The following is a 21,330-nucleotide window of genomic DNA, read 5'->3' as shown; positions in this document are numbered from 1 at the left end:
AATGTTTAAGACTGCAGGTAAACCCTGAGTCATTATCTTGGACTAAATCAATGACATTTTGCAACAAAGGGAGCACAAGAATAGGCAACGCATGCCTCCATTCAAATATAAGAATAGGTTTTTAGATAAAAATTTAATGTCTCTGGATTAACCAGAAAGGAATCTTTTCATCTTAAACAATAAAAAGCAATCTCCAAACTACCTAAGCTGGCAAAAGGATGGTTAAAAATTTGTCTGTTCTTCCCATCAAGATTCTGAACTGAGAAAAGAATAGATTTATATCAGGGATGGATGAGATTTATTGTCAGGTAAGCACTGGCAAGCAGTAATATATTTGTGGAAAATTCATTTTAATCTAATTAGAAGACACATGAGCCATTCCTTAATTTAATCAGCAGAAGGTCATGAACATCATAATCACTCCCTCCCATGCCCTCCCCAGCTCTAACTTGGCAGTTCCCCAAGTTTTGGCTGCTTTTTAAACAAAAAACAAAAAATGGAAGACAGTCTGGATGGTATCTAAGAAAAGCTCAAGACATGAAGCATAGAAATCCTGATGCCTGCACTTTTTCGTAAAACTACAATTTGGAGGTACAGTGTTCCCTCGCTTTTCACGGGGGATGCGTTCCGAGACCGCCCACGAAAGTTGAATTTCCGCGAAGTAGAGATGCGGAAGTAAATACACTATTTTTGGCTATGAACAGTATCACAAGCCTTCCCTTAACACTCTAAACCCCTAAATTGCAATTTCCCATTCCCTTAGCAACCATTCATATTATTACTCACCATGTTTCTTTATTAAAGTTTATTTAAAAAAATATTTATTAAAGGCAGACGAAAGTTTGGCGATGACATATGATGTCATCGGGTGGGAAAAACCATGGTATAGGAAAAAAACCCGCAAAGTATTTTTTAATTAATATTTTTGAAAAAACGTGGTATAGACTTTCCGCGAAGTTCGAACCTGCGAAAATCAAGGGAACACTGTATATCTGAAGGAGCTTTATCACATTATTCCTCTTAATGGAATTCACCGTATGGCAGGAGTAAGTTGTTAAACTCAATCTATGAACCACAGTTCTGCATTAGAAAGCATACTTGAACTCACTTTGTTTTCTGAAATTTGTTTGCTAAGCTTTTCTCTAGAAGACTGTAAGAGAGCATGGAGATGGGTCTCATATTGCCCAATTAGCTTCTCCATTTCTTGCTTCTGCTCATCCCATTTCACGCTGTCAGTAAGCATGCATTTCAGCTGATGCTGACGTACTTCAACTCCATGCTGGGTACCATCCCACTGGTTTTTAACTTTCTCCACTGAAACAGATGGAAAATAAATGTAGTAAAGGGAAAATACACTAAAAATATTGCATCAATTCTATTTTTTTTCCTTTTACTAAAACCAGCAATGGCGAACCTTTTCAACATACAGAAACGTCAGGGCCGCGCTCTGGAAAAGTCAAACTTCCGGGCCCTAGCATGCCCAATGATCAGCTGGCTGATGCACAGGTGCAGGCTGGTTTTCAGCACTGCCACATGCGCGAAGGGATCACGCTCCGGAAAACTTCTGTGTTCTGCCATGCATGAACACCCGACAACCAGCTGGCTGGTGCGCATGCGCATACTGGTTTTCAGCACTGTCTTACACGCAAAGGACAGCTGATCATCATGTATGCATGCATGCCAGAAACCTGGAAGATACACAGGCAAGGCTGCATGTGCCGGGCGACATGGCTTTGCATAACACTTTGGGAACATGTGCCATAGGTTCGCCATCACAGACTCAAGCTAACCATTTTTTAAAAAAAATCACTCAAACCAGCAATAAGCCGAGGTGGCGCAGCAGGTAGAGTGCTGTACTGCAGCCACTGAAGCTGACTTGTAGATTTAAAGGTCAGCGGTTCAAATCTCATCACCGGCTCAAGGTTGACTCAGCCTTCCATCCTTCCGAGGTGGGTAAAATGAGGACCAGGATTGTGGGGGCAGTAGGCTGGCTCTGTTAAAAAAGTGCTATTGCTAACATGTTGTAAGCCGCCCTGAGTCTAAGGAGAAGGGCGGCATAAAAATCGATGAATGAATGAATGAATGAATGAATGAATGAATGAATGAATGAATAAATAAATAAATAAATAAATAAATAAATAAATAAATAGGCCCAAAATCTATTATTATACATTCCCATAATTTTGGGGAGGGTGTCAAGTTTACTTCTATAACACACACACACCGGAAATATACAATATGGCTTTCTTAATTTGACAATATTATGTTGGTTGACAATGTTATATTGATTAAATTAGTGCCAGTATCTTTGATCTCAAACTATCTTAGCAAAGTATCTCTTATTCCATCTGCTTTTCCCTCATTTTTATTAACTTCAAATTATAAACAAAAATTGTACATAAAAACTACATCTAACATTGTTTAATCTTGTGGCTTGCCGACACTATTCAAAACATTATCATTTCATAATTTCTTTAAAACTCACATTTCCAAGTTCCGGTTTGTTAGTTTTTAAAACTGATGAAATCCAAAGATGTGAATATAAGTAGCCCAGTGTTTCCCAACCTTGGCAACTTGAAGATATTTGGACTTCAACTCCCAGAATTCCCCAGCCAGCGAATGCTGCCTGGGGAATTCTGGGAGTTGAAGTCCAGATATCTTCAAGTTGCCAAGGTTGGGAAACACTGAAGTAGCCAATGTCAAGCAACATCTTAAACAAGATCCCTTGCTATATTCTAAATATGGCAACTTTAAGACTTGTGGATTTCAATACACAGAATTCCCAGACAGCATAATTAAAGGAGGAATTCTGGGAAGTGAAGTCCACAAGACTTAAAAGTTACCAAATGTGGGGACTCCTGCTGTAAACCTTAATTCTCATTTCTCATTTTGCCTAGGATTAAGGGGTCCTTGATGCTCTCTGAACTCTCTTGTTTTCTTGAAGATGTTTCATTACCCAAACTAGATAACATCATCAGTGCTAGTGAGACTGACACTGATGATGTTACCTATTTTGGTACTGAAATGTCTGCAAGAAAACAAGCAAGCTCAAAAAACATCAAGAACCTTCAGACCAGCCCTGATCTACAAATATTCTCCTTTATTGGCATCAGGATTAACCCTGCCTTCATCTCTGTATGTTATATTACTCCCAGTTCCACCTGGTTCATTCCATTTTGTATCCATTGTTTTGTCAATAAACGATTATGTATTTATTATATCATTTTTAGTGCCCTTTTCTCTACTGTTCAGTCTAGTGACAAAAAGCACATACATTTCTCTGTGATTGCTGTCCTTAAGTCAGAACTTGATGTTTTGTTTTTCAGATTTTGAGCCAAGGTAAAAACCGAATCCAATTGGGGATGTCGATGTTCCAAATCCCCTTCTGTTATCTGTAAAATAACGGAATAAAGATGTGCTACTAGTAATAGGAGTTTAATTTTTAAAAATGAAGTTATTCAAAACAATTCTTCAAATATTAACAGAGAAGTGTGTAATATTATATACATTATAATCTGCATTAAAACGTTCTGCATTATAATCTGCAATTCAAAAGAAACAATACAGACCAGTCAGAAATCATGATCTGATGTGTTGCGATTACAATTCCCAGAATTCCCAGGCAATAAGGACATGATATTTGGGAATTTGGAGTTATATACTAATCCACACCTGGAGCCACCAATTTAAGAAAGTTGAAATAGAGGTTTATCCATCTGTTAGATTTTCATAATAAATTTAGATATTTTGCTCTTGCAAAGTGAAACAAGTGGAAATAAAGCTGTATAAAATTCATGGTGATTCATAAAAGGCTGCCAACTTTCATATTTTCTGTGATCTCTTTTTATTCCAAGATACATTATTGGCGTTTGTCTGCTCCAAGGAATTTTGTCCTCAATGTTGATCCCAGATTTTAGACACTGTTTATTCAGAGTGTTTTAATCAACAGGGATTTTATTACAGCAGCAGCTTTAATAAAATCCCTGTTGATTAAAACTCTCTGATATCCCCCCCCCCGCCAACTGGGTGGTGGGGGATCTTTCCACCTCCCACTACCCAGTCTCAATTGTCAAATACCTATTCTTCCATTCCATCCTGTCACCCCCATCACAACTGATGAAGTTTCTTGGATGATAATTGAAAAGTTGTGTTATTTTTCTTCAAAGAAAAATAGTCCTTACCTTTGGAGAAAGTATTTATGACCTGGAAGATTACAGACATATACCAGTAGCTACTTAGAGCTCTCTCCCTCCCTCCCTCCCTCCCTCCCTCACACACACACACACACACACACACACACACACAGAGAGAGAGAGAGAGAGAGAGAGAGAGAGAGAGACATATTCACACATGCATACTTTTTCCATGGCATATTGCTGAGAAGGAAATAACTATTGTGCTATTAAACCAAATAGAAAGGAAAAGAGTCTCTGCAGATTTTACTCTGTAGTCATTTTTTGATGGTCATCTCCATTTTAAGGTCATGAAGTATTAAATCAAATACTTCATCTAAAAAGGGCAGCTGAAAAGTTTTCCTATTAAATTAAATTCTCATGAGCAGTTCATTTGTCCACTGCTGTCCATGATAAGTTCTGCCCAGCTCTATCCTCAAGTTATTTGTTAGTAATTGCATCCATATGTTGCTAATATCAGTAGCAAAGAAAATGTCAGCATAGATTTCTATAACCATTTCCCCGTTAACTTCTGTTGGCAAACTGTAAATGCCAGCATAAAATATTCTCATTTCTCCTGAAATTCAATCGCAGCTTGCCTAGAGCTGGATCTCAATGATTAACAATTCTTGAGCAAGGCAATTAACCTATTTCAATTGAATTTAATTATCTTAAGTCGAATGGATGTGCTGCAATTATATGTAGATAAACAGTAACATTTTGGTTGAAAGTTACACCAAAGAAGCAGAGTCCTGCATGCTTATCTGGGAAATTTTGATTCAATTAAACCTGAGGAAGGCTTTTATAGCTGCTTGGTCAACCATATCTGTGGTTGCCTCTCCTGATTGGCTAAATCTGCATGGAAGAGAATATATGATGAGATCTGGACAGTGGTTGAAAGAGGGAATGTCCCATCAGTTCTAAAGGAGGTAGTGGTATGCCCTCTCTTCAAGGGACCTTTGCAATTACTGGTAGTCGGAATAATTTTCCAGTCTCTAATTTCCCTTTTTAGAGGAGTTAAGTGACTACTAATAATATTAAAACCATTAAACGTCAACATCTGCCTACCCCAGAGCCTATCACAGGGAAGAACTGGATAGATGGACAAAAATGCCAAATTCAGTCTGAACATCTGTGCAACGAACCATAATAATAATAATAATAATAATAATAATAATAATAATAATAATAATAATAATAATTAGCAAGATTGCTGTCATGTCTCCCAACTAACTCAGACAGTAAACACAACAAGATGAAGTAATTCTATTTTATTATAAGGCAATAATTGAACCATGCAAACCATGCACAAATTCCCCCAGCTCCTTTTAGAACAGCAAGTGGAACCCATATCCAGAAGCTTCAAGATATTTGATTTATTGTACCCATCCTTGGATTAGGAGGCTTTAGTCACAATCATTCCTAACCTTGTGACATCTCATTTGGACTGCTGCAATGCGCTCTACATGAGGGTGCTCTTGAAAAGCATTCAGAACTTCAGCTAGTGCAGAATGCGGCGGCATAGATAATAGTGTCAGGTACTTGAAACATCTAACATCACCACTGAGTGAATTGAACTCCAGTATGCTTCTGGGTGCAATTCAAATAATTGTTTGTCAGCTTTAAATGGGCTTGGGACCAAGTTGCATGGGGGACCAGTTGTTTCTAACTGTTTCTAATTGGTCCAGCAAGTTGACCATGTCATGGTTCCCATCAGTCTAGTTTTGTTGGGGGTACTTATTTTTTATTTATTTTATTTATTGGATTTGAATGCCGCCCCTCTCCGAAGACTCGGGGCGGCTAACAGCAATAACAAGACAGCATACAATAATAATCCAATACTAAAAACAATTAAAAACTCATTATTATAAAAACCAAACATACATACAGACGTACCATGCATAAAATTGTAAGGGCCTAGGGGGAAAGATTATCTCAATTCCCCCATGCCTGGCGGCAGAGGTGGGTTTTAAGTAGCTTACGAAAGGCAAGGACAGTGGGGGCAATTCTAATCTCTGGGGGGGGAGTTGGTTCCAGAGGGCCGGGGCCGCCACAGAGAAGGCTCTTCCCCTGGGTCCCGCCAAGCAGCATTGTTTGGTTGACGGGACTTGGAGAAGACCCACTCTGTGGGACCTAACTGGTTGCTGGGATTCGTGCAGCAGAAGGCGGTCCCTGAGATAATCTAGTCCAGTGCCATGAAGGGCTTTATAGGTCATAACCAACACTTACTGGAACACTGGCATCCAATTTCTTATATTGTACTGCTACTGGGTGTGGTGGGGATCTTAAATAGGTATTCTAAGATGCATTATAGGTTTCCTGGGCTTCTTATGAAAACTAATAGTAAATGTGCACATTCCTGATCAAGCAAAGCTGTGTGCACCTCCTTCAGTGAGCAAATTTATGCTCAGCCTGACTCAGTGAAGCATGGCCCATTTTCCTCTATCAATGTTCCACAGAAGTTTCCTTGGGGCAGAAAAAAAAGACAGCACTCCTGTATCTTAACTGAGTATGGATGATATGCGATCAGAGAAAGTGCACACAAAATATTCTTCTGCTGCTATGAAATGGATTTAAGCCTCAGGAGCAAGAATGGGGAAATTCCACTGAATTCCCTGCCAGTTGCTTTAAAATATGTTCTTGGGCAAGAAGGATTCAAACAAGAAAAACAAAGCAATAATTTACAAAATTGGGCGAACATTCAAAAAAGGCATTCAGTTTTTCTGATTAGTCATTGATGCCACTAAAATCTTGACTCTACCAAAAGTAAACAGTGGCAACACTGAAGTTCCAAAACTTGGAACCCTGACAAGCAGAAGAATGCTCTAATCCTTATTCTTCTTTGGAATTATTTTCAGTAATTGTGAAATGTTTGAATTTTACGAACAGAATTTTACTGAACAACAATTTGCAAAAAAAAAAAAACACAGGGAAAGGGATTAACAGAATATTCAGTGAGGCTTTCCAAAACTACAGTTCAGAGCTTCACATACTTTCATGCGTGCAATCATCAGATTGATTTCTTCAATATTTCCAACAGTAACTATATTGGACTTCAGCATCTGGTCGATCAATGCTAGCCAGTCAGCCAATTCTGTCGTAGTCTGATCCAAATCAGCAGGTGTTGAGATTTCCAAATGATGCTGAATCTGTGCCACGTTTTCTGAGGCAGAAGATACAAGCACTGTTGTTTGAAGAACAGGAAAACCTAAACAACCAACATAATTGAGTTGATATTTCAATTTGTACTTATTATCTAGCATGTATTCACATTGAAAAAGCAAATAACCACAATACCTCTTGTAGTTCATATTAGTCCTCTTGTATCTCTATTCTATACTAACAGTTTAAAACTGTCAGGACTTTACTGTTAGAGATAGAACTTAAAAAATAGCTTATTTCCATATGTCTAAAGAGACTCCAATTCATCATTTAATCTAACCTCTAGATACATAACAGTACTAGAAAGATTGCTGCTGTCATTTTTTTTCTGCAAAATCTCAAATCTTTGACAGCTTAGCGAGGTGAGAGAAATTCACTCTCTGATTACCACCCTCAAAACAGTCCTGAAACATTCAAACACTAAGTCAGCAGTAAGCTATCAACGAGGGTAAGCCTACAACCTGCTGCTAATCTTAATTTACTATTGGGTGGGGGAAGGAATAATTGAAAATGTGCATTTCGCAGTCGAAGAAACGCCATTGATTTTCATAAGCGATATTTACTTCCTGATCCTCTAAATCAGGGGTCCCCAACCACCGGGCCGCGGACCAGTACCTGGCCGCGGGGCATGTTGCACCGGTCCGTGGAGTCAGCAGCTGCCGGCCCTCATGCGGCCACCCCCTCCCTCCAGCGCTTCACCTCCCGCCAGGCAAGAGGCCTCGGGAGGCAGGTTCTGCTGGCCACAGGACGATGGATGGGACAGAGGGGCGGGAAGGACCGAGAGGCTCAAGCCTCTTTTGGCTTCTGCCGCGGGGTGCTTTTGCATTTTTGGCTGGGGGCAGGCAGGAGGGCCAGCCTGACCCCCTCTCTCCAGCGCTTAGCTCCCGCTGGGCAAGAGGGCTTGGGAGGCAGGTTCTGCCGGCCACAGGATGATGGCGGGAAAGAGGGGCGGGGAGGACCAGCACCCCCATGCTTAATCCCGCCCCCAACCACGCCCCTTTCCACCCCCACTGGGCCATAGAAAAATTGTCTTGCTGAAACTGGTCCCTGGTGGAAAAAACATTGGGGACCACTGCTCTAAATCATACAAATGGAAAAGCACACAAGTGCTAATTTTCAAAAAGTGAAACAACAAACTAGTTTCTCTTGTTAAGCGAATACATTACAAGCAGGCAGTAGTGCCGCTCCCACCACTACCAATGTGCTGCACATATCCACATCTTCGGCATGTACGTGCATGCGTTCGAATGAGACACACACACACATGCTAGAGACACAGAGCTGTTCACAAAGCTCAATTTTCTCTACCAGTACGATGGCGTCAACTGTACCGGTAGGAACCCACTACTGATTACAAATGCATTTTTCAAAATACATTTTATGCTCTTTTAAAATAAAAGTATTATTTTCCTTCAAGATCAAAATAAACAGATCTAACACATCTGCTTCTTTATCTATTTTAAATTTTACTAAGATAATAAAAATATGCCTAAATGTTTCTCCAAAGAGATCATTTTCTGCTCAAGACTTACCAGAGGACTTTGGCACAAGATGATGCTGATGAACATACCCTTCTAGTTCTCTCAACCTGGTGGGTGCCTCCTTGAACACCTAGTGTTGGGGAGAGAAAATAACTTTTATATTCAAAAGGTCATAGGTATCGTTCTACAATATTAAACAACTACAGAAAATTGTGGGCTTTCACTCAAATGTGGAAAAACGAAGAAATGCCAGAGGAGGAGCAAATGCTGGAGAAAATTACAGAATGTGTGCAGAAATGGTTAAATTAACATTAGAATTAAGAAACAATGAGGAATCTCAATTCTATAATTGCTGGGATCTATTTTACCATTGACTTGAAAAAAGAATATACCCGCCCAACAAACCTTAAACCTTTAACTATGCAAAAGAAACTTACCTGGTGCAAGTCTATTATATATAGAAGATAAAGTTATGTGTAATAATTAAGACTATTACTTGGTTTTTCTTTTCTTTTTTTTTGGCTTCTCTTTTTTCTTGTATTTTTTGTTAATAAATAAGTTTTTCAGATTATTATCTATAATAGGCTATAGAAAATGTATATAGTTCAAACCACTATACAGACCTGTTGCACACTTGCCCGCTTCTATTATGTTTTTAATTCTATGTGTTTGTATCATTTTTGTATTGTCATTATGTATTTATATATGTAAATAAAAATTAATTTAAAAAATTGTGGGCAGGACAAGTAATATATCACTAAACAGCCTACAAAAGATCAAGGGTTTTGCAATTGGTCCTGAAAGGGGTTGGGAGATCTTTGGAAGCTCTATGGGTCCCTTAATATGGCATCAATCATTGACACTATTTTCTTCTGTGGCTAAGCACTTTAATGAAATTCCCAAAACAAATATTCTTTCTGCCTGTTGGGTTTTCATTTTTCCTGCAAGGGAACTAGGGAAATATAACAAGAAGGAAGAGGGAGGTTGTGATCCCGCTATATAGAGCGCTGGTGAGACCACATTTGGAATACTGTGTTCAGTTCTGGAGACCTCACCCACAAAAAGATATTGATAAAATTGAACAGGTCCAAAGACAGGCTACAAAAATGGTGGAAGGTCTTGAGCATAAAACTTATCAGGAAAGACTTAATGAACTCAAACTGTATATTCTGGAGGACAGAAGGGAAAGGGGTAACATGATCGAGGGAGGGAAGCATTTTTAATGGGAAAGTGAACACAAGAACAAGGGGGCACAATCTGAGGTTAGTTGGGGGAAAGATCAGAAGCAACGTGAGAAAATATTATTTTACTGAAAGAGTAGTAGATGCTTGGAACAAACTTCCAGCAGATGTGGTTGGTAAATCCACAGTAACTGAATTTAAACATGCCTGGAATAAACATACATCCATCCTAAAATAAAATACAGGAAATGGTATAAGGGCAGACTAGATGGACCATGAGGTCTTTTTCTGCCGTCAATCTTCTATGTTTTTATGTTTCAATCTTATAGCAATGCCAAAGTTTTGTGGGTGTGATTCTGAAGGAAGGAAGGAAGGAAGGAAGGAAGGCTTTGGGAACCGAAATTTTATCTGAACTTCAAAGGACAGTTGGAGAAATGTAATATAAAAACTGAACACTGTGGAAATATACAATCATAAAATAGAATGAGCTATTTTTAAAGATAGCTCCATCTGAACACATATGTTGTACTGTACACAAATCATGAATTATCATTACTCTAAATTTAAAACAATGAAAATTTCACTAAGAATTTTAACATTAACTTTATCAAATAAGTTATCCAGTTCTATCCAATAGTCACAACTATATTGCATGAACACAACTAAAGGAACAATATTTAATGCACACAGATTAAAATGTATACCTTCTTCCATTTAATATTCAGGGTCTTCAATCTATTAGAAATATTGTCCCTTTCCTGAGGCCCAATGCTTGTATTTGAAAGTACTTCAGCTTCTTTTCCATTTAGCCACTTAAGTTTCTCTCCTTGTACATTCATTTCCTTAATCAGACCCTAAATGAGTAAAGACAGCATCACATATTCATTAAAAATTGGTTATCTCTTATAATCGGTACAAACAATATGCTTCAAATTCTAAGAGCACCAAAAAAAAAATCACATTAAGTGCTTTTGCCAACAAAAATGCAATGAAGAATTTATTTTGAAACAAGTTCCAGGTTCTATGGCTGTAAAACATAATCAACCAATATTTAGTATCATGAACAGATTACAAAATAAACCATAATTTTATGCATCGTAACACAAGACATTAAGCTAAAATAGAAAAAAATATAGTTTAGCAAGTATATCGAAATCATGTTTATGTATGAAATGTATAGATTATGCTTTTAATCCAATGTTACACCTACAGACACTGAGAAGTCCTAATATTATACAACAACAACAACAAAAAGTAACATAATATCATTAATAACATGCTTAAATAAAATATTTTTAAATGCTACTTGCCTTTAATTCTTGTAAATTCTCTTCATGACTGATTGCAGGTTTCTCATCCAGGGAATTTTCTACATTTTCCATCCAGCAACTAATTTCTTCTAGTTTTCTTATGAAGTCTATTAATTGCTGATTTTTTCCTTTCAGTCTGAATCAAAAACCCCAAGGTAGAATATTAAACAAAATCACTATAAATATTAAAATAGATATGAAAGCAAAATATTCCTTCTTATAATTTACTAAGCGGCCTAGAAAGGATACAGAACAATATTAAAAACAAGATGGAATGAACAATATGCCTTAATGACACAAATTTCATAATTTGATTCAATTTCTTATCCAGAATGGTGATTTCATACAAAAAAGTCCTCAAATGTAGTATTTAGTCTTTAAAATATTTTTTTCTCTGCAATACTTTGTAGTCTTATGAAAACATTGACTTATTTCCTGATAGAAAAATTCAATGAATTGACACATTGCTCTTTACACCAGGCCTTTAACATTTTTATAATAACTTAATATAGTGAGCATACCTAATATTTTTTCCTCTTCCTATTTTCTCCACAACAATACCCTGTGAGGTAAATTGGACTGAGAAAGAGTAACTGGTCTGCAATCACCCAGTTGCTCTCATGCCTAGAACTCAGTTTCCTGGTGTGGTGCCTTAACTACTACACCACACTAGCTAGATTAATATAGTTTTGATATTACTAAATATGAATATGACAATGTATAGAAGAAATGGACTTTATAGCGGGTATCGTTTAGGTTTTGAGAAGGAAATAGTTTTGAATGTCAATGTTTTCCAGCATTTTCCATCATGCCCTCATCACCTCGAGGCTTGACTACTGTAACGCTCTCTACATGGGGCTACCTTTGAAAAATGTTCGGAAACTTCAGATCGTGCAGAATGCAGCTGCGAGAGCAATCATGGGCTTTCCCAAATATGCCCATGTTACACCAACACTCCGCAATCTGCATTGGTTGCCGATCAGTTTCCGGTCACAATTCAAAGTGTTGGTTATGACCTATAAAGCCCTTCATGGCACCGGACCAGATTACCTCAGGGACCGCCTTCTGCTGCACGAATCCCAGCGACCAGTTAGGTCCCACAGAGTGGATCTTCTCCGGGTCCCGTCAACTAAGCAATGTCGCCTGGCGGGACCCAGGGGAAGAGCCTTCTCTGTGGCGGCCCCGGCCCTCTGGAACCAACTCCCCCCAGAGATTAGAACTGCCCCCACCCTCCTTGCCTTTCGTAAACAACTTAAAACCCACCTCTGCCGCCAGGCATGGGGGAATTGAGATCCTCTTTCCCCCTAGGCCTTTACAATTCTATGCATGGTATGTATGTATGTATGTTTGGTTTTTATATTAATTGATTTTTAATCATCAATGCCAAATTACTATTGTACACTGTTTTATTGTCGCTGTTAGCCGCCCCGAGTCTCTGGAAAGGGGCGGCATACAAATCCAATAAATAAATAAATACTTGCCGTAACATTTTATTTTAATGTAAAATTTGTTTTTAGTTGGATTTTGTTTATTTTGGATAGAAACTTATCTTCAAACTTATTAACCACCTGCCTACTAAAAAGTACTCAGAAATTTCCAATAATAATTAATAAAATGCAATTTCAGAATACTTTTCTTCAGTTGAAAAACCAAAGTAAACCAAAAAAAAAATCATGTAAGTTAATAATTAATTCAGATTCCAAAGCATGGAAAATATAAAATAAATGTGTTATACATTATATAGAATATCAATGTTGATATATTGATATGATATATTATATGATACATATATATTATGGGGAATCCAGAGCATGATACCATGGTCTTTCAAGACTGAAGGATGCCAATACAGTGCAAATTATATGATATATGATATATATATATATATGATATATGATGATACACTATGCTATACTATGTTATATATTTGATTTAAATGTATCACATTTAGAAACCATCCATCTCCTTCACAGAGTGCTTCTGGAGAGTGCATACTAGAGTAACGGCTATAAAGCTGTTTTAAGGGACTACCTTAGGAAACCTTTTAGAATAAAGATATGATAAGTTTCTCTTGGTGAAAATTCACTCCAAATTTTAAAGAAATTTAACTCCACTGCTTCTAATCCAACACTTACCCTTGTTGCCTTTCCATGATTTCAACATTGATGTTTTTCCAGCGTTTATGCAGCCCAGCTAATTTTTCTTTCAGAAAGTTTCCATCTGTACTGGAGAGTTTCTGGATTATTTCCTCTCCTGTTCTATTCAGTGTTGAGAAAATGAGCTTATGGCTGCTGATTCCCTCTTCAAGTTCCTGTTGGAAATGCATATACAGATAGCGGTTTCAGTTCCAACACAGAATATCTATATATCAGACGTTACCTCTGCTGGAAGAAGATGGATTTGTGACAACTGCTGTTCGTGCATCTGGAGTGGACCTCTTTTTTCCTGATCTATGTGAGACTGTTTTAAAAAAAAAAAAACCTGAGAAGTATTATCTATTTATAAAGACCATTATTAGCTTGGGCACCATGTATCTCTTTCTTCAAAGGGCTACCTATTTGCTTCTAAACCAATTTACTGTATCTCAGGGGTGCCAAACTCGCGTCATCACATTGTCATCATGTGACGTATCGTGACTCTTTCTCCCTTTGCTAAAACATGGGGAGAGTGCCAACATGTGACGCATCCGGCCCATGGGCCTTAAGTTTGACATCCCTGGTGCATATTCTCTTCAATATTCTCAGTGACTACAATTGTATTTTCTAATATTGCAAAGATCTTCTCCTCTATCACAAATACCCTCTCACACTCATTCACAAATAGACTTAACCTCCTCAAAATAAAAGTCCTGTGCTTAGCTTCATTTGAGGAAAAAGATACAATTGTCTCTACTAGGAGCAAGACTTTTGATTTAATGCCTGCTTTTAGAACAACAGGATTGAAATACTAGTAACCAGTAACGGGCAGCCAAAATTTTTGCTGCCATACGAAGGGGGTGGCTTATTTTCTGGGTGTGGCTTAATGGTCATGTGACTGGGTAGAGTGGCTTGCCGACCATGCCACCAGGTGGTAGTGGCTTGAAGATCATCATTGTTCAAGTGAACTGTTAAGTCCTTGACTTACAACCTTACCAGTGTCACTCGCTGAAGTGACAATTTGCTTTGCGTTTCCCGCGCTCTCCTTCCTGGGTTGCCCCCCCCTGCCCTGCCTCAGGCTGGGTAGCTAGGTGAATGGGTGCTGCCAGAAGCATAAATGCTGCCAGCACCGCTTCCATCCTTGCCTTCTGCTTGCACCTCAGGCGGGAGGTGGCCGTGGGAGGCTGGAGGGGAACTGGGCAGGAGAGAGGGAAGCTCGTCCAAGGCCAGGAAGGAGGAAAGAGGAAAAAAGCAAGAAGCACAGACGCAGCAGCACCAGGGGAAAAAAGGAGAGCTGAGCCGAGACCGGTAATCCAGGAAGGGACTGCCGCCAATCAGCTGGAGCCGCGTACACAGCTTTATTTCCGCCGGTGGAACTCCGTTCCACCCCGTCCTGCCTGCTGCCCACCCCTGCTAGTAAGTATTTTTAATATAGCACCCCTCTCCCCTAGCTTCTTTACTTTTTTAAATTCACTATATTCGTCTCATCAACATCTTTGGAAGCTATGCGAATGATTTCTCGATACAATTCATGTAGGTTGACTTTATATGTTTTAATAGGGATAAGCAATGCATTCAGGTAAAATGTGATGGCACAATGGTGGCCCCTTTGATTTACTGGCAGTCTCAACAAAAGTGGTATCAATGTAATATATACACAAACCTTTGAAGCAACCGCACTGAGCTTTGAAGGCTTTGCACAGCAGTCTTTTAAATGCTTTGTACAACTCCTAGCTGCCAACATTACAAAACCTGACAATTGCCACTTCTTTGACAACAGTAGAATTAAAGGCTCTAACTAGAGTGCTGGACTTAATACACAGTAATCAGTTACCTGCTGGTGTATCCTGGCTTTTTCTATATCCAGGCTGCCATCTGGAGCGTGGGCTTCAGCAAGCAATCCTTCTGCTTCTTCTAGCCACTGTGAAAGATCATTCAGATCACAATGGAACTGTCTCCACTCCTCTATAGACTTATCAAAACTACTAAATGGAATAAGAAGAACAGGAGAAAAGTGTGAAAGGTATTTCAGAAGTAAAACAAGATGATTTTGCACTACAGAATGGTAAGACTACAAAATAGAATTTGTACATATGTAGAAGACAACAGATGCAATCTTGGCAGATAGTTTATTTTGGTTTATTTGTGTTGAAAACAAAGATATTTAAAGCCCAACTTTAAAGGAAGCACTATTCACACTTTTGATCCATCCATTTATAATTTCTATCATTTCAAACTCATAAAGAAACAGAAAGAGAGTGCATAATCATACAGTCAACTTACAATATTTAATTCCTATTTAAAATCAGTTTGTCTACTTTGAAGTGAATGTACCCAGACCAACTGTAACTCTGGGACACATGAATCATAATAAACTAATTCTATAAACTGGAACTCCGGGAGGAAATATCAATTTTACAAACTTAGCCATACAACTGATCCTTGTTCATTTCTCATCCAGCCAAATTTCAAAGGAAACTGAGTTGCTGAATATGTGACTGTATGAATATTTATGTAGCATACTTTTCCAAGTGGAAGCCAAACATGAAACATAAACCTCTTAAGGTCACTGGTGCAATTTGCCAGATTTACAAGCAAAAAAAGCTAAAACTAAATGATGATCCCAATAAGCACCAAGAAGAGATAATATCCTTCTTCAAAGAATAAGCCTTCCACTATGCCAAACATGTCAAACAACAGAATGTTTGAGTGTGTCTTCCACCACTCTTTTCCAGGAAAAAATATTAGATATAAGTGCCCATGACTAAAGCCAACAGACATTTCATCTGTCTCCATAAGATCTAAAAGAAATATTCTTCTCAATGCTACCTGATACGGCAAGCTACTCAGATAGTTCCACTACAACTTTTCACCTGACCTATTAGAAAATATAAAGATGCTTTTCCTCTTCTTCCTCCACCTCCTCCTATTATTTTGTGATGCTCAGCCAACCATTAGCAGAAACTGCTTCAACGCTTAGATGCTTTCCTTTTCCCTTTTTCATTTGGGGGAAGACCTTTCCTTCCTAAGAATTTCTGCGTAAGCTAGTGAAGATGGTAAGAATGTGAATATAACAACTCCAGTATTTACTCCATCCATCCCCCTACTTCAGCTTCATAAGCAACACTATGAAGTAGGCCATCGTTCCATTCTCTATTCCAGGGGCACCACCCAGTCATGAGTGTCCATTACTTCGCAAGGAAAAGGAAAAGAAGGGAAAAATAGAACAACAAAATAGGAGGAAAGTGAACAACGTGTAACAGGGGAAGAAGCTGCAGGGAAGTCTTAAAGGTATCTTGCCTAGAGACATCTAATTGTTCCACTGCTCCATGGGTAAAAGGGAGACATTACAATTTTCAGGTCATTACAGCTGAAAAAAAGTTTTTCCTCAACAAAATCTGCAACAAAATCTTCCTAATGAGGAAAAATAGGAGGGCATTTATATTCTACATTGAAAGCATAGCTTTCTGTGGCATTGTTTAGAGATATATTTTTATTCCCAGTTGTGTGGTATAGTTACAATTGAACCAAATTGTTTTTGTATACCAAGTTGACAGGAGAATTCTTCCATATTACAAAAGACGTATTCATACCAGACTTGGCTTTAAAGTCTTGGCTTTAAAGAAGCCTACTTACTTTTAAATATAATGCAAAATAAGATACATTATTTATGAGATTCAAGAACTGCCTTATCCTGCAATGAATCAGCTAGGAAATCTGCTTGCTGTATTTCACCAACTGACTATGAAGTTTAATTTCTCTTTTTAAAACGGGAAGGTTTGCCTACTTCATTGTTAATTTAATAAGATCATTTGAGTTTCCAAATGAATGATGGGGCTTCAGATATAATCACGGCACAAATGTCTGCAAATATCGAGGAAGAATTGTTTTCTAATGCCTGCAGCGCACGAAGAGCAAATGTGATATAATACAGAACCCTTTCCAAAAACAAGTTCAAATTATGATGCTAGGGACTGATGCAATTCTATAGGTGCAGCTCTAGGAAACAGGACTGAAAATGCAATGTACATGATGTTTGTGCAGATTTCTAGATTCTCGTGAATTAATTGGCTCATATACTATATGAGTATATAGTATACTAATAAGTATACTAATAAACAGAGATCTCAGCTGGCTAGAATTTCTCTTTTAAAAAACAGCAAGCGCTAAAAGAGATAGAGAGAAATATCTAAGATGCAGGAACTGATTTTCTTTATAATTTGCAGAGAAAAAGAGGTTGAGAACAAAAGAGTCAAGTTTTTCTCCATTCCACACTATTGATAAATTAATAGTTTCCATTTTAATTTAATATATAGTTTCCTCGTACCACCTGAATTAAAACTTCTTGGTTCTCTGCCGGCTAGCTTGCATAGTTGTTTGCTAAGCAACTTTTGCAAATAAACAATATTTTATAAATAATGGTTTAAAATGTTGCCGTTTACAACCAAACATAGCACAGCTGGCTTATACTGCAGGGACAGTAGAACTACAAAATGGCTACTACCTGATTTATTCTCTTTTCGACATAATTCATCACATTTTCTTGGCGACAAAGTTGTAAGTACAAAATATAGGCAGTCCTTTTACTTACCATTTGCGGTCATTGTACATTCTGTTAATTCGATCCCATTCTGCATTAAGCTGGGTTAGTGAATCTTCTATTTGAACAGCTTCAGGTCCAGATGCCTCTAATATAACATCAGGTTGCTTTTCATGAATAACTGCAATCTGATCCTCTAATTTATCCAACATATCTTTTATGTTCTGTAATACAGTAAAACAAAAATAACAAGCAGAATTAGCATCCCCTCAAAGATAACAGCCGGCTGGAAAAATAGAGCCTGATTAAAAGGCAACAAACATCAGTATATATATATATTTATATCTTTCATCATTTGGCTCATGGCTTAGAATGATGCACACATGTAAGTCATAAATAGTTTACTTCTGGCTCAGCATGATGTCTGAAGCCATCCATTCCAGCTCAACATTATAAGCAAACTAGACCATTAAGGCTTGCTCAAGAAACAAAAACATTGATTGTCTTAGTGATTTTGGAAGCCAAACTATGTCTCCCAGATTAGAGAGTACACAATATAATATGTATCTAATGCACAATGGTAATGGTTTTCTATTTTATTATTGTAAGCCCCATGGTGAGACAGGAAGAAAATAAATTTAACAAACAAATAAGGAATAAGTAATGAACTGGAAAAATCCAGTAAATGCAATCTTCGTCTTATAGGATGCGAGCCCTTATAAACATGTGTATGTCAATAAGTGTAAGTGTGAATTTTGTTTGATCTGGCCCATTACAACTTTCTAATAATGTACTTCACAATGGTCTTTATCTAATTTCTTCCCATTCTTTTTCAAATTTTTATACTACTTTTTAAAACGACCTGGTGTTTTTAGTTTATTAAATGGAATATTTTATATGTTCTCAATTTAACAAGTGATAGGATTGCCGATGATTCTACAAAAATTAGACCTAGGTGCCTATAATTCAAGACATATCCAAGACAGAACTTGGTTTTTTTCAAGTCAGAAAGTATCTATGTACTGCCATGCACTGGTGTTAAACATTTATTGAGAAGAATGTTAATGCTCTTTTATATTTTGAATTGTAATATTAGATTTTCAGTTCTAGTACCTTTAATGAATCTTCTTGAGTAGAAAAGTCTTCATAGATTGCTGAATGAAGTTCTGGAGCATTTAGCAAGAGCTCAGCATCAGCTATAACCAGCAAAATCTTGTTAATTTCAACCAGGTATTCTGCAGGGAATGGAGATTCCCTGGTCATTGATGACTGAGACCCTTGAATCCTTTGTGGAGTTGCCTAAAGCAAAATAAACTTCAGTTAACTAATTTTTTAAAACCAACCTCATTATTAAAATACAAGAAAGATTCATTTATTTGCATTTCCATTATATTCTAACCTTAAGATTTAATGCTATTTTAATTAAGTAATTATTCAGATGATGCTATATTATAATTACAAGGAAGTGTTTCCACTATGACTAAATCAGGTGTTCTCATGAATTAATTCCTCTTATCCTTCTGCTTAGCTTTTAACTATATGACACATAAATTACTAGATAAGCAAGCATATAATATGGTAAAACAATATTCTAATCAAACCATGATATCCTTTTCTAATTAAATAGTTCCAGTTGCAGTAAAAAAGGAAAGGATTATCCCTGCCTACGCACGGTTTATTCTCCTGAAATGTATATGTTAAGATATTCATGAACTGGGAGAGCCATATTAACAAGGCCAGCCAATGAATAGGCATAGCAACTAAGTCAGACAATAGGAGCACATTCGAGTCTGTGCAGAGAATCAAAACTGAAAACTTAATCTTAAGGCTGGGTGCAGCTCAGTTCACTCTGCACTCTTCTTTCTCTCTCTCTCTGAACTCTGAATTCGAAGCTGCTTATATTTTGCTTGTAATTGCTACATTGAAGAAACAATCTACTTGTGGTACTCTATATATATTATTAAGTTGATAAAGAAGATAATGAATCCAGTTGAATCAGTTATCTGTATGTGTTTCTGGTTTAGATTCATGCAACAAACTTTAATAGAGTATATATCTATATCATGATAATCTTTAGTTAATTCAAAATTTTGCAGTTGGAGATTTATTGCAACATTGCTTACACCTAAAGGTTTCTTTCTTTAACCAGATACCTATACCACAATTTGCAGTGGCTTTTCGTAATACTGTAGTACATAGTCATAGGACAAGGAGTATATTCTCACTTGTAACTCCATCCAGAGTATATGAACCAACTACTCATTGCATATTTATGAGGAAGATAACCTCATAAAGCTTATTATTTAGATCCCAAAAGAACACTGTGTATTTTTAATACTGAATTACTGCTACTGAAATAGTGCATTTGCTAAAGTTATATAGTCTAATAAATTGATATAAAAATTAAACTAAATATATTTCACAAATGTTCTCATCAGTATCAAATAAATGCGGGTCCATTCTTATTTAAATAGGTAACAATATGACTGCATGAGGAAAACCAAAACAACAACCGCCAAGTTCCTTTTTAATATGCCTTTCCTTTCATTTCATTTCATTAAAATATTACATTTTCATGAAGCTAATGTAAACTCATTGATCAATATACCTTTGGTATGCATTGTTCAAAGTTTGCACGCAATTCCAAATAGCAATCCTGCCCCTGACTGAAGCAAGAAATATAGAAAGTTTTGATGGATAAGCGATAGCAAAAAAAGTAGCACTTTGGAGATCAACACTTTTATTTAAGGCTTAAGCTTATGCCAAGGAACTCCATCTGCATAACTATCCTGTCTTCCCATTGCTTCCCCATTCCAAGGTACTTAAATAACACATCAGTCAAGCTACTTCATGCTTCTGACAGATGAAATGAGTTGCAGTTAATTAAAGCTTATGCCTTCAATAAAAGTGTTAGTTCAAAAGCTGCTACCAGACTCTGCCCAAGTTTTGACCTAGCAAATATTAGTTAAGTTTTCATTTCAATTTTTATATCGATTTTGAACTTTTGATTGTTTCCAAGAGGACAAATATATAATTAAAACATTGCCACCCTCTGTCTATAGAGATTCCGTCATCCAGGTTTCAAAGATGCTTTTTTTCAAGAGGCAACTGGATTTTCTTGTTTCTTTGAAGATGTTTCACTTCATATCAAAGAAGCTTCTTCAACTCAGAGTTCAGAACTAGTTGCATCTTGAAAAAAAGCATCTTTGAGATTGTCACCTCTGTTTCTAGAGGTGATACTTGAAATAAGCAGATCACATATCAATGTGATCAACACTTGATTCACCAGTGGTCTATCCAGTCAATCACTTATTTGGTTATGAGAACAGACTGGAAATGTAATATTATG

General features: G+C 37.3%; 1 protein-coding gene across 1 annotated transcript in view; it reads right to left on the bottom strand.

Annotated features, from left to right (window-relative positions):
• UTRN (utrophin) overlaps positions 1-21,330 on the bottom strand; it is a 463,318-nt gene that overhangs the window by 269,136 nt on the left and 172,852 nt on the right. Inside the window, 10 exon segments of the mRNA XM_070733661.1 lie at positions 1,109-1,314; positions 3,275-3,392; positions 7,166-7,380; positions 8,867-8,945; positions 10,701-10,850; positions 11,307-11,442; positions 13,442-13,617; positions 15,276-15,426; positions 18,033-18,205; positions 19,095-19,280. Coding sequence (XP_070589762.1) covers positions 1,109-1,314; positions 3,275-3,392; positions 7,166-7,380; positions 8,867-8,945; positions 10,701-10,850; positions 11,307-11,442; positions 13,442-13,617; positions 15,276-15,426; positions 18,033-18,205; positions 19,095-19,280 — 1,590 coding nt within the window.

The sequence above is a fragment of the Erythrolamprus reginae genome, chromosome 1, assembly GCF_031021105.1.
Source record: "Erythrolamprus reginae isolate rEryReg1 chromosome 1, rEryReg1.hap1, whole genome shotgun sequence".
In the NCBI taxonomy this organism is placed as follows: domain Eukaryota; kingdom Metazoa; phylum Chordata; class Lepidosauria; order Squamata; family Dipsadidae; genus Erythrolamprus; species Erythrolamprus reginae.
This window is presented reverse-complemented; position numbering and strand designations above follow the sequence as displayed.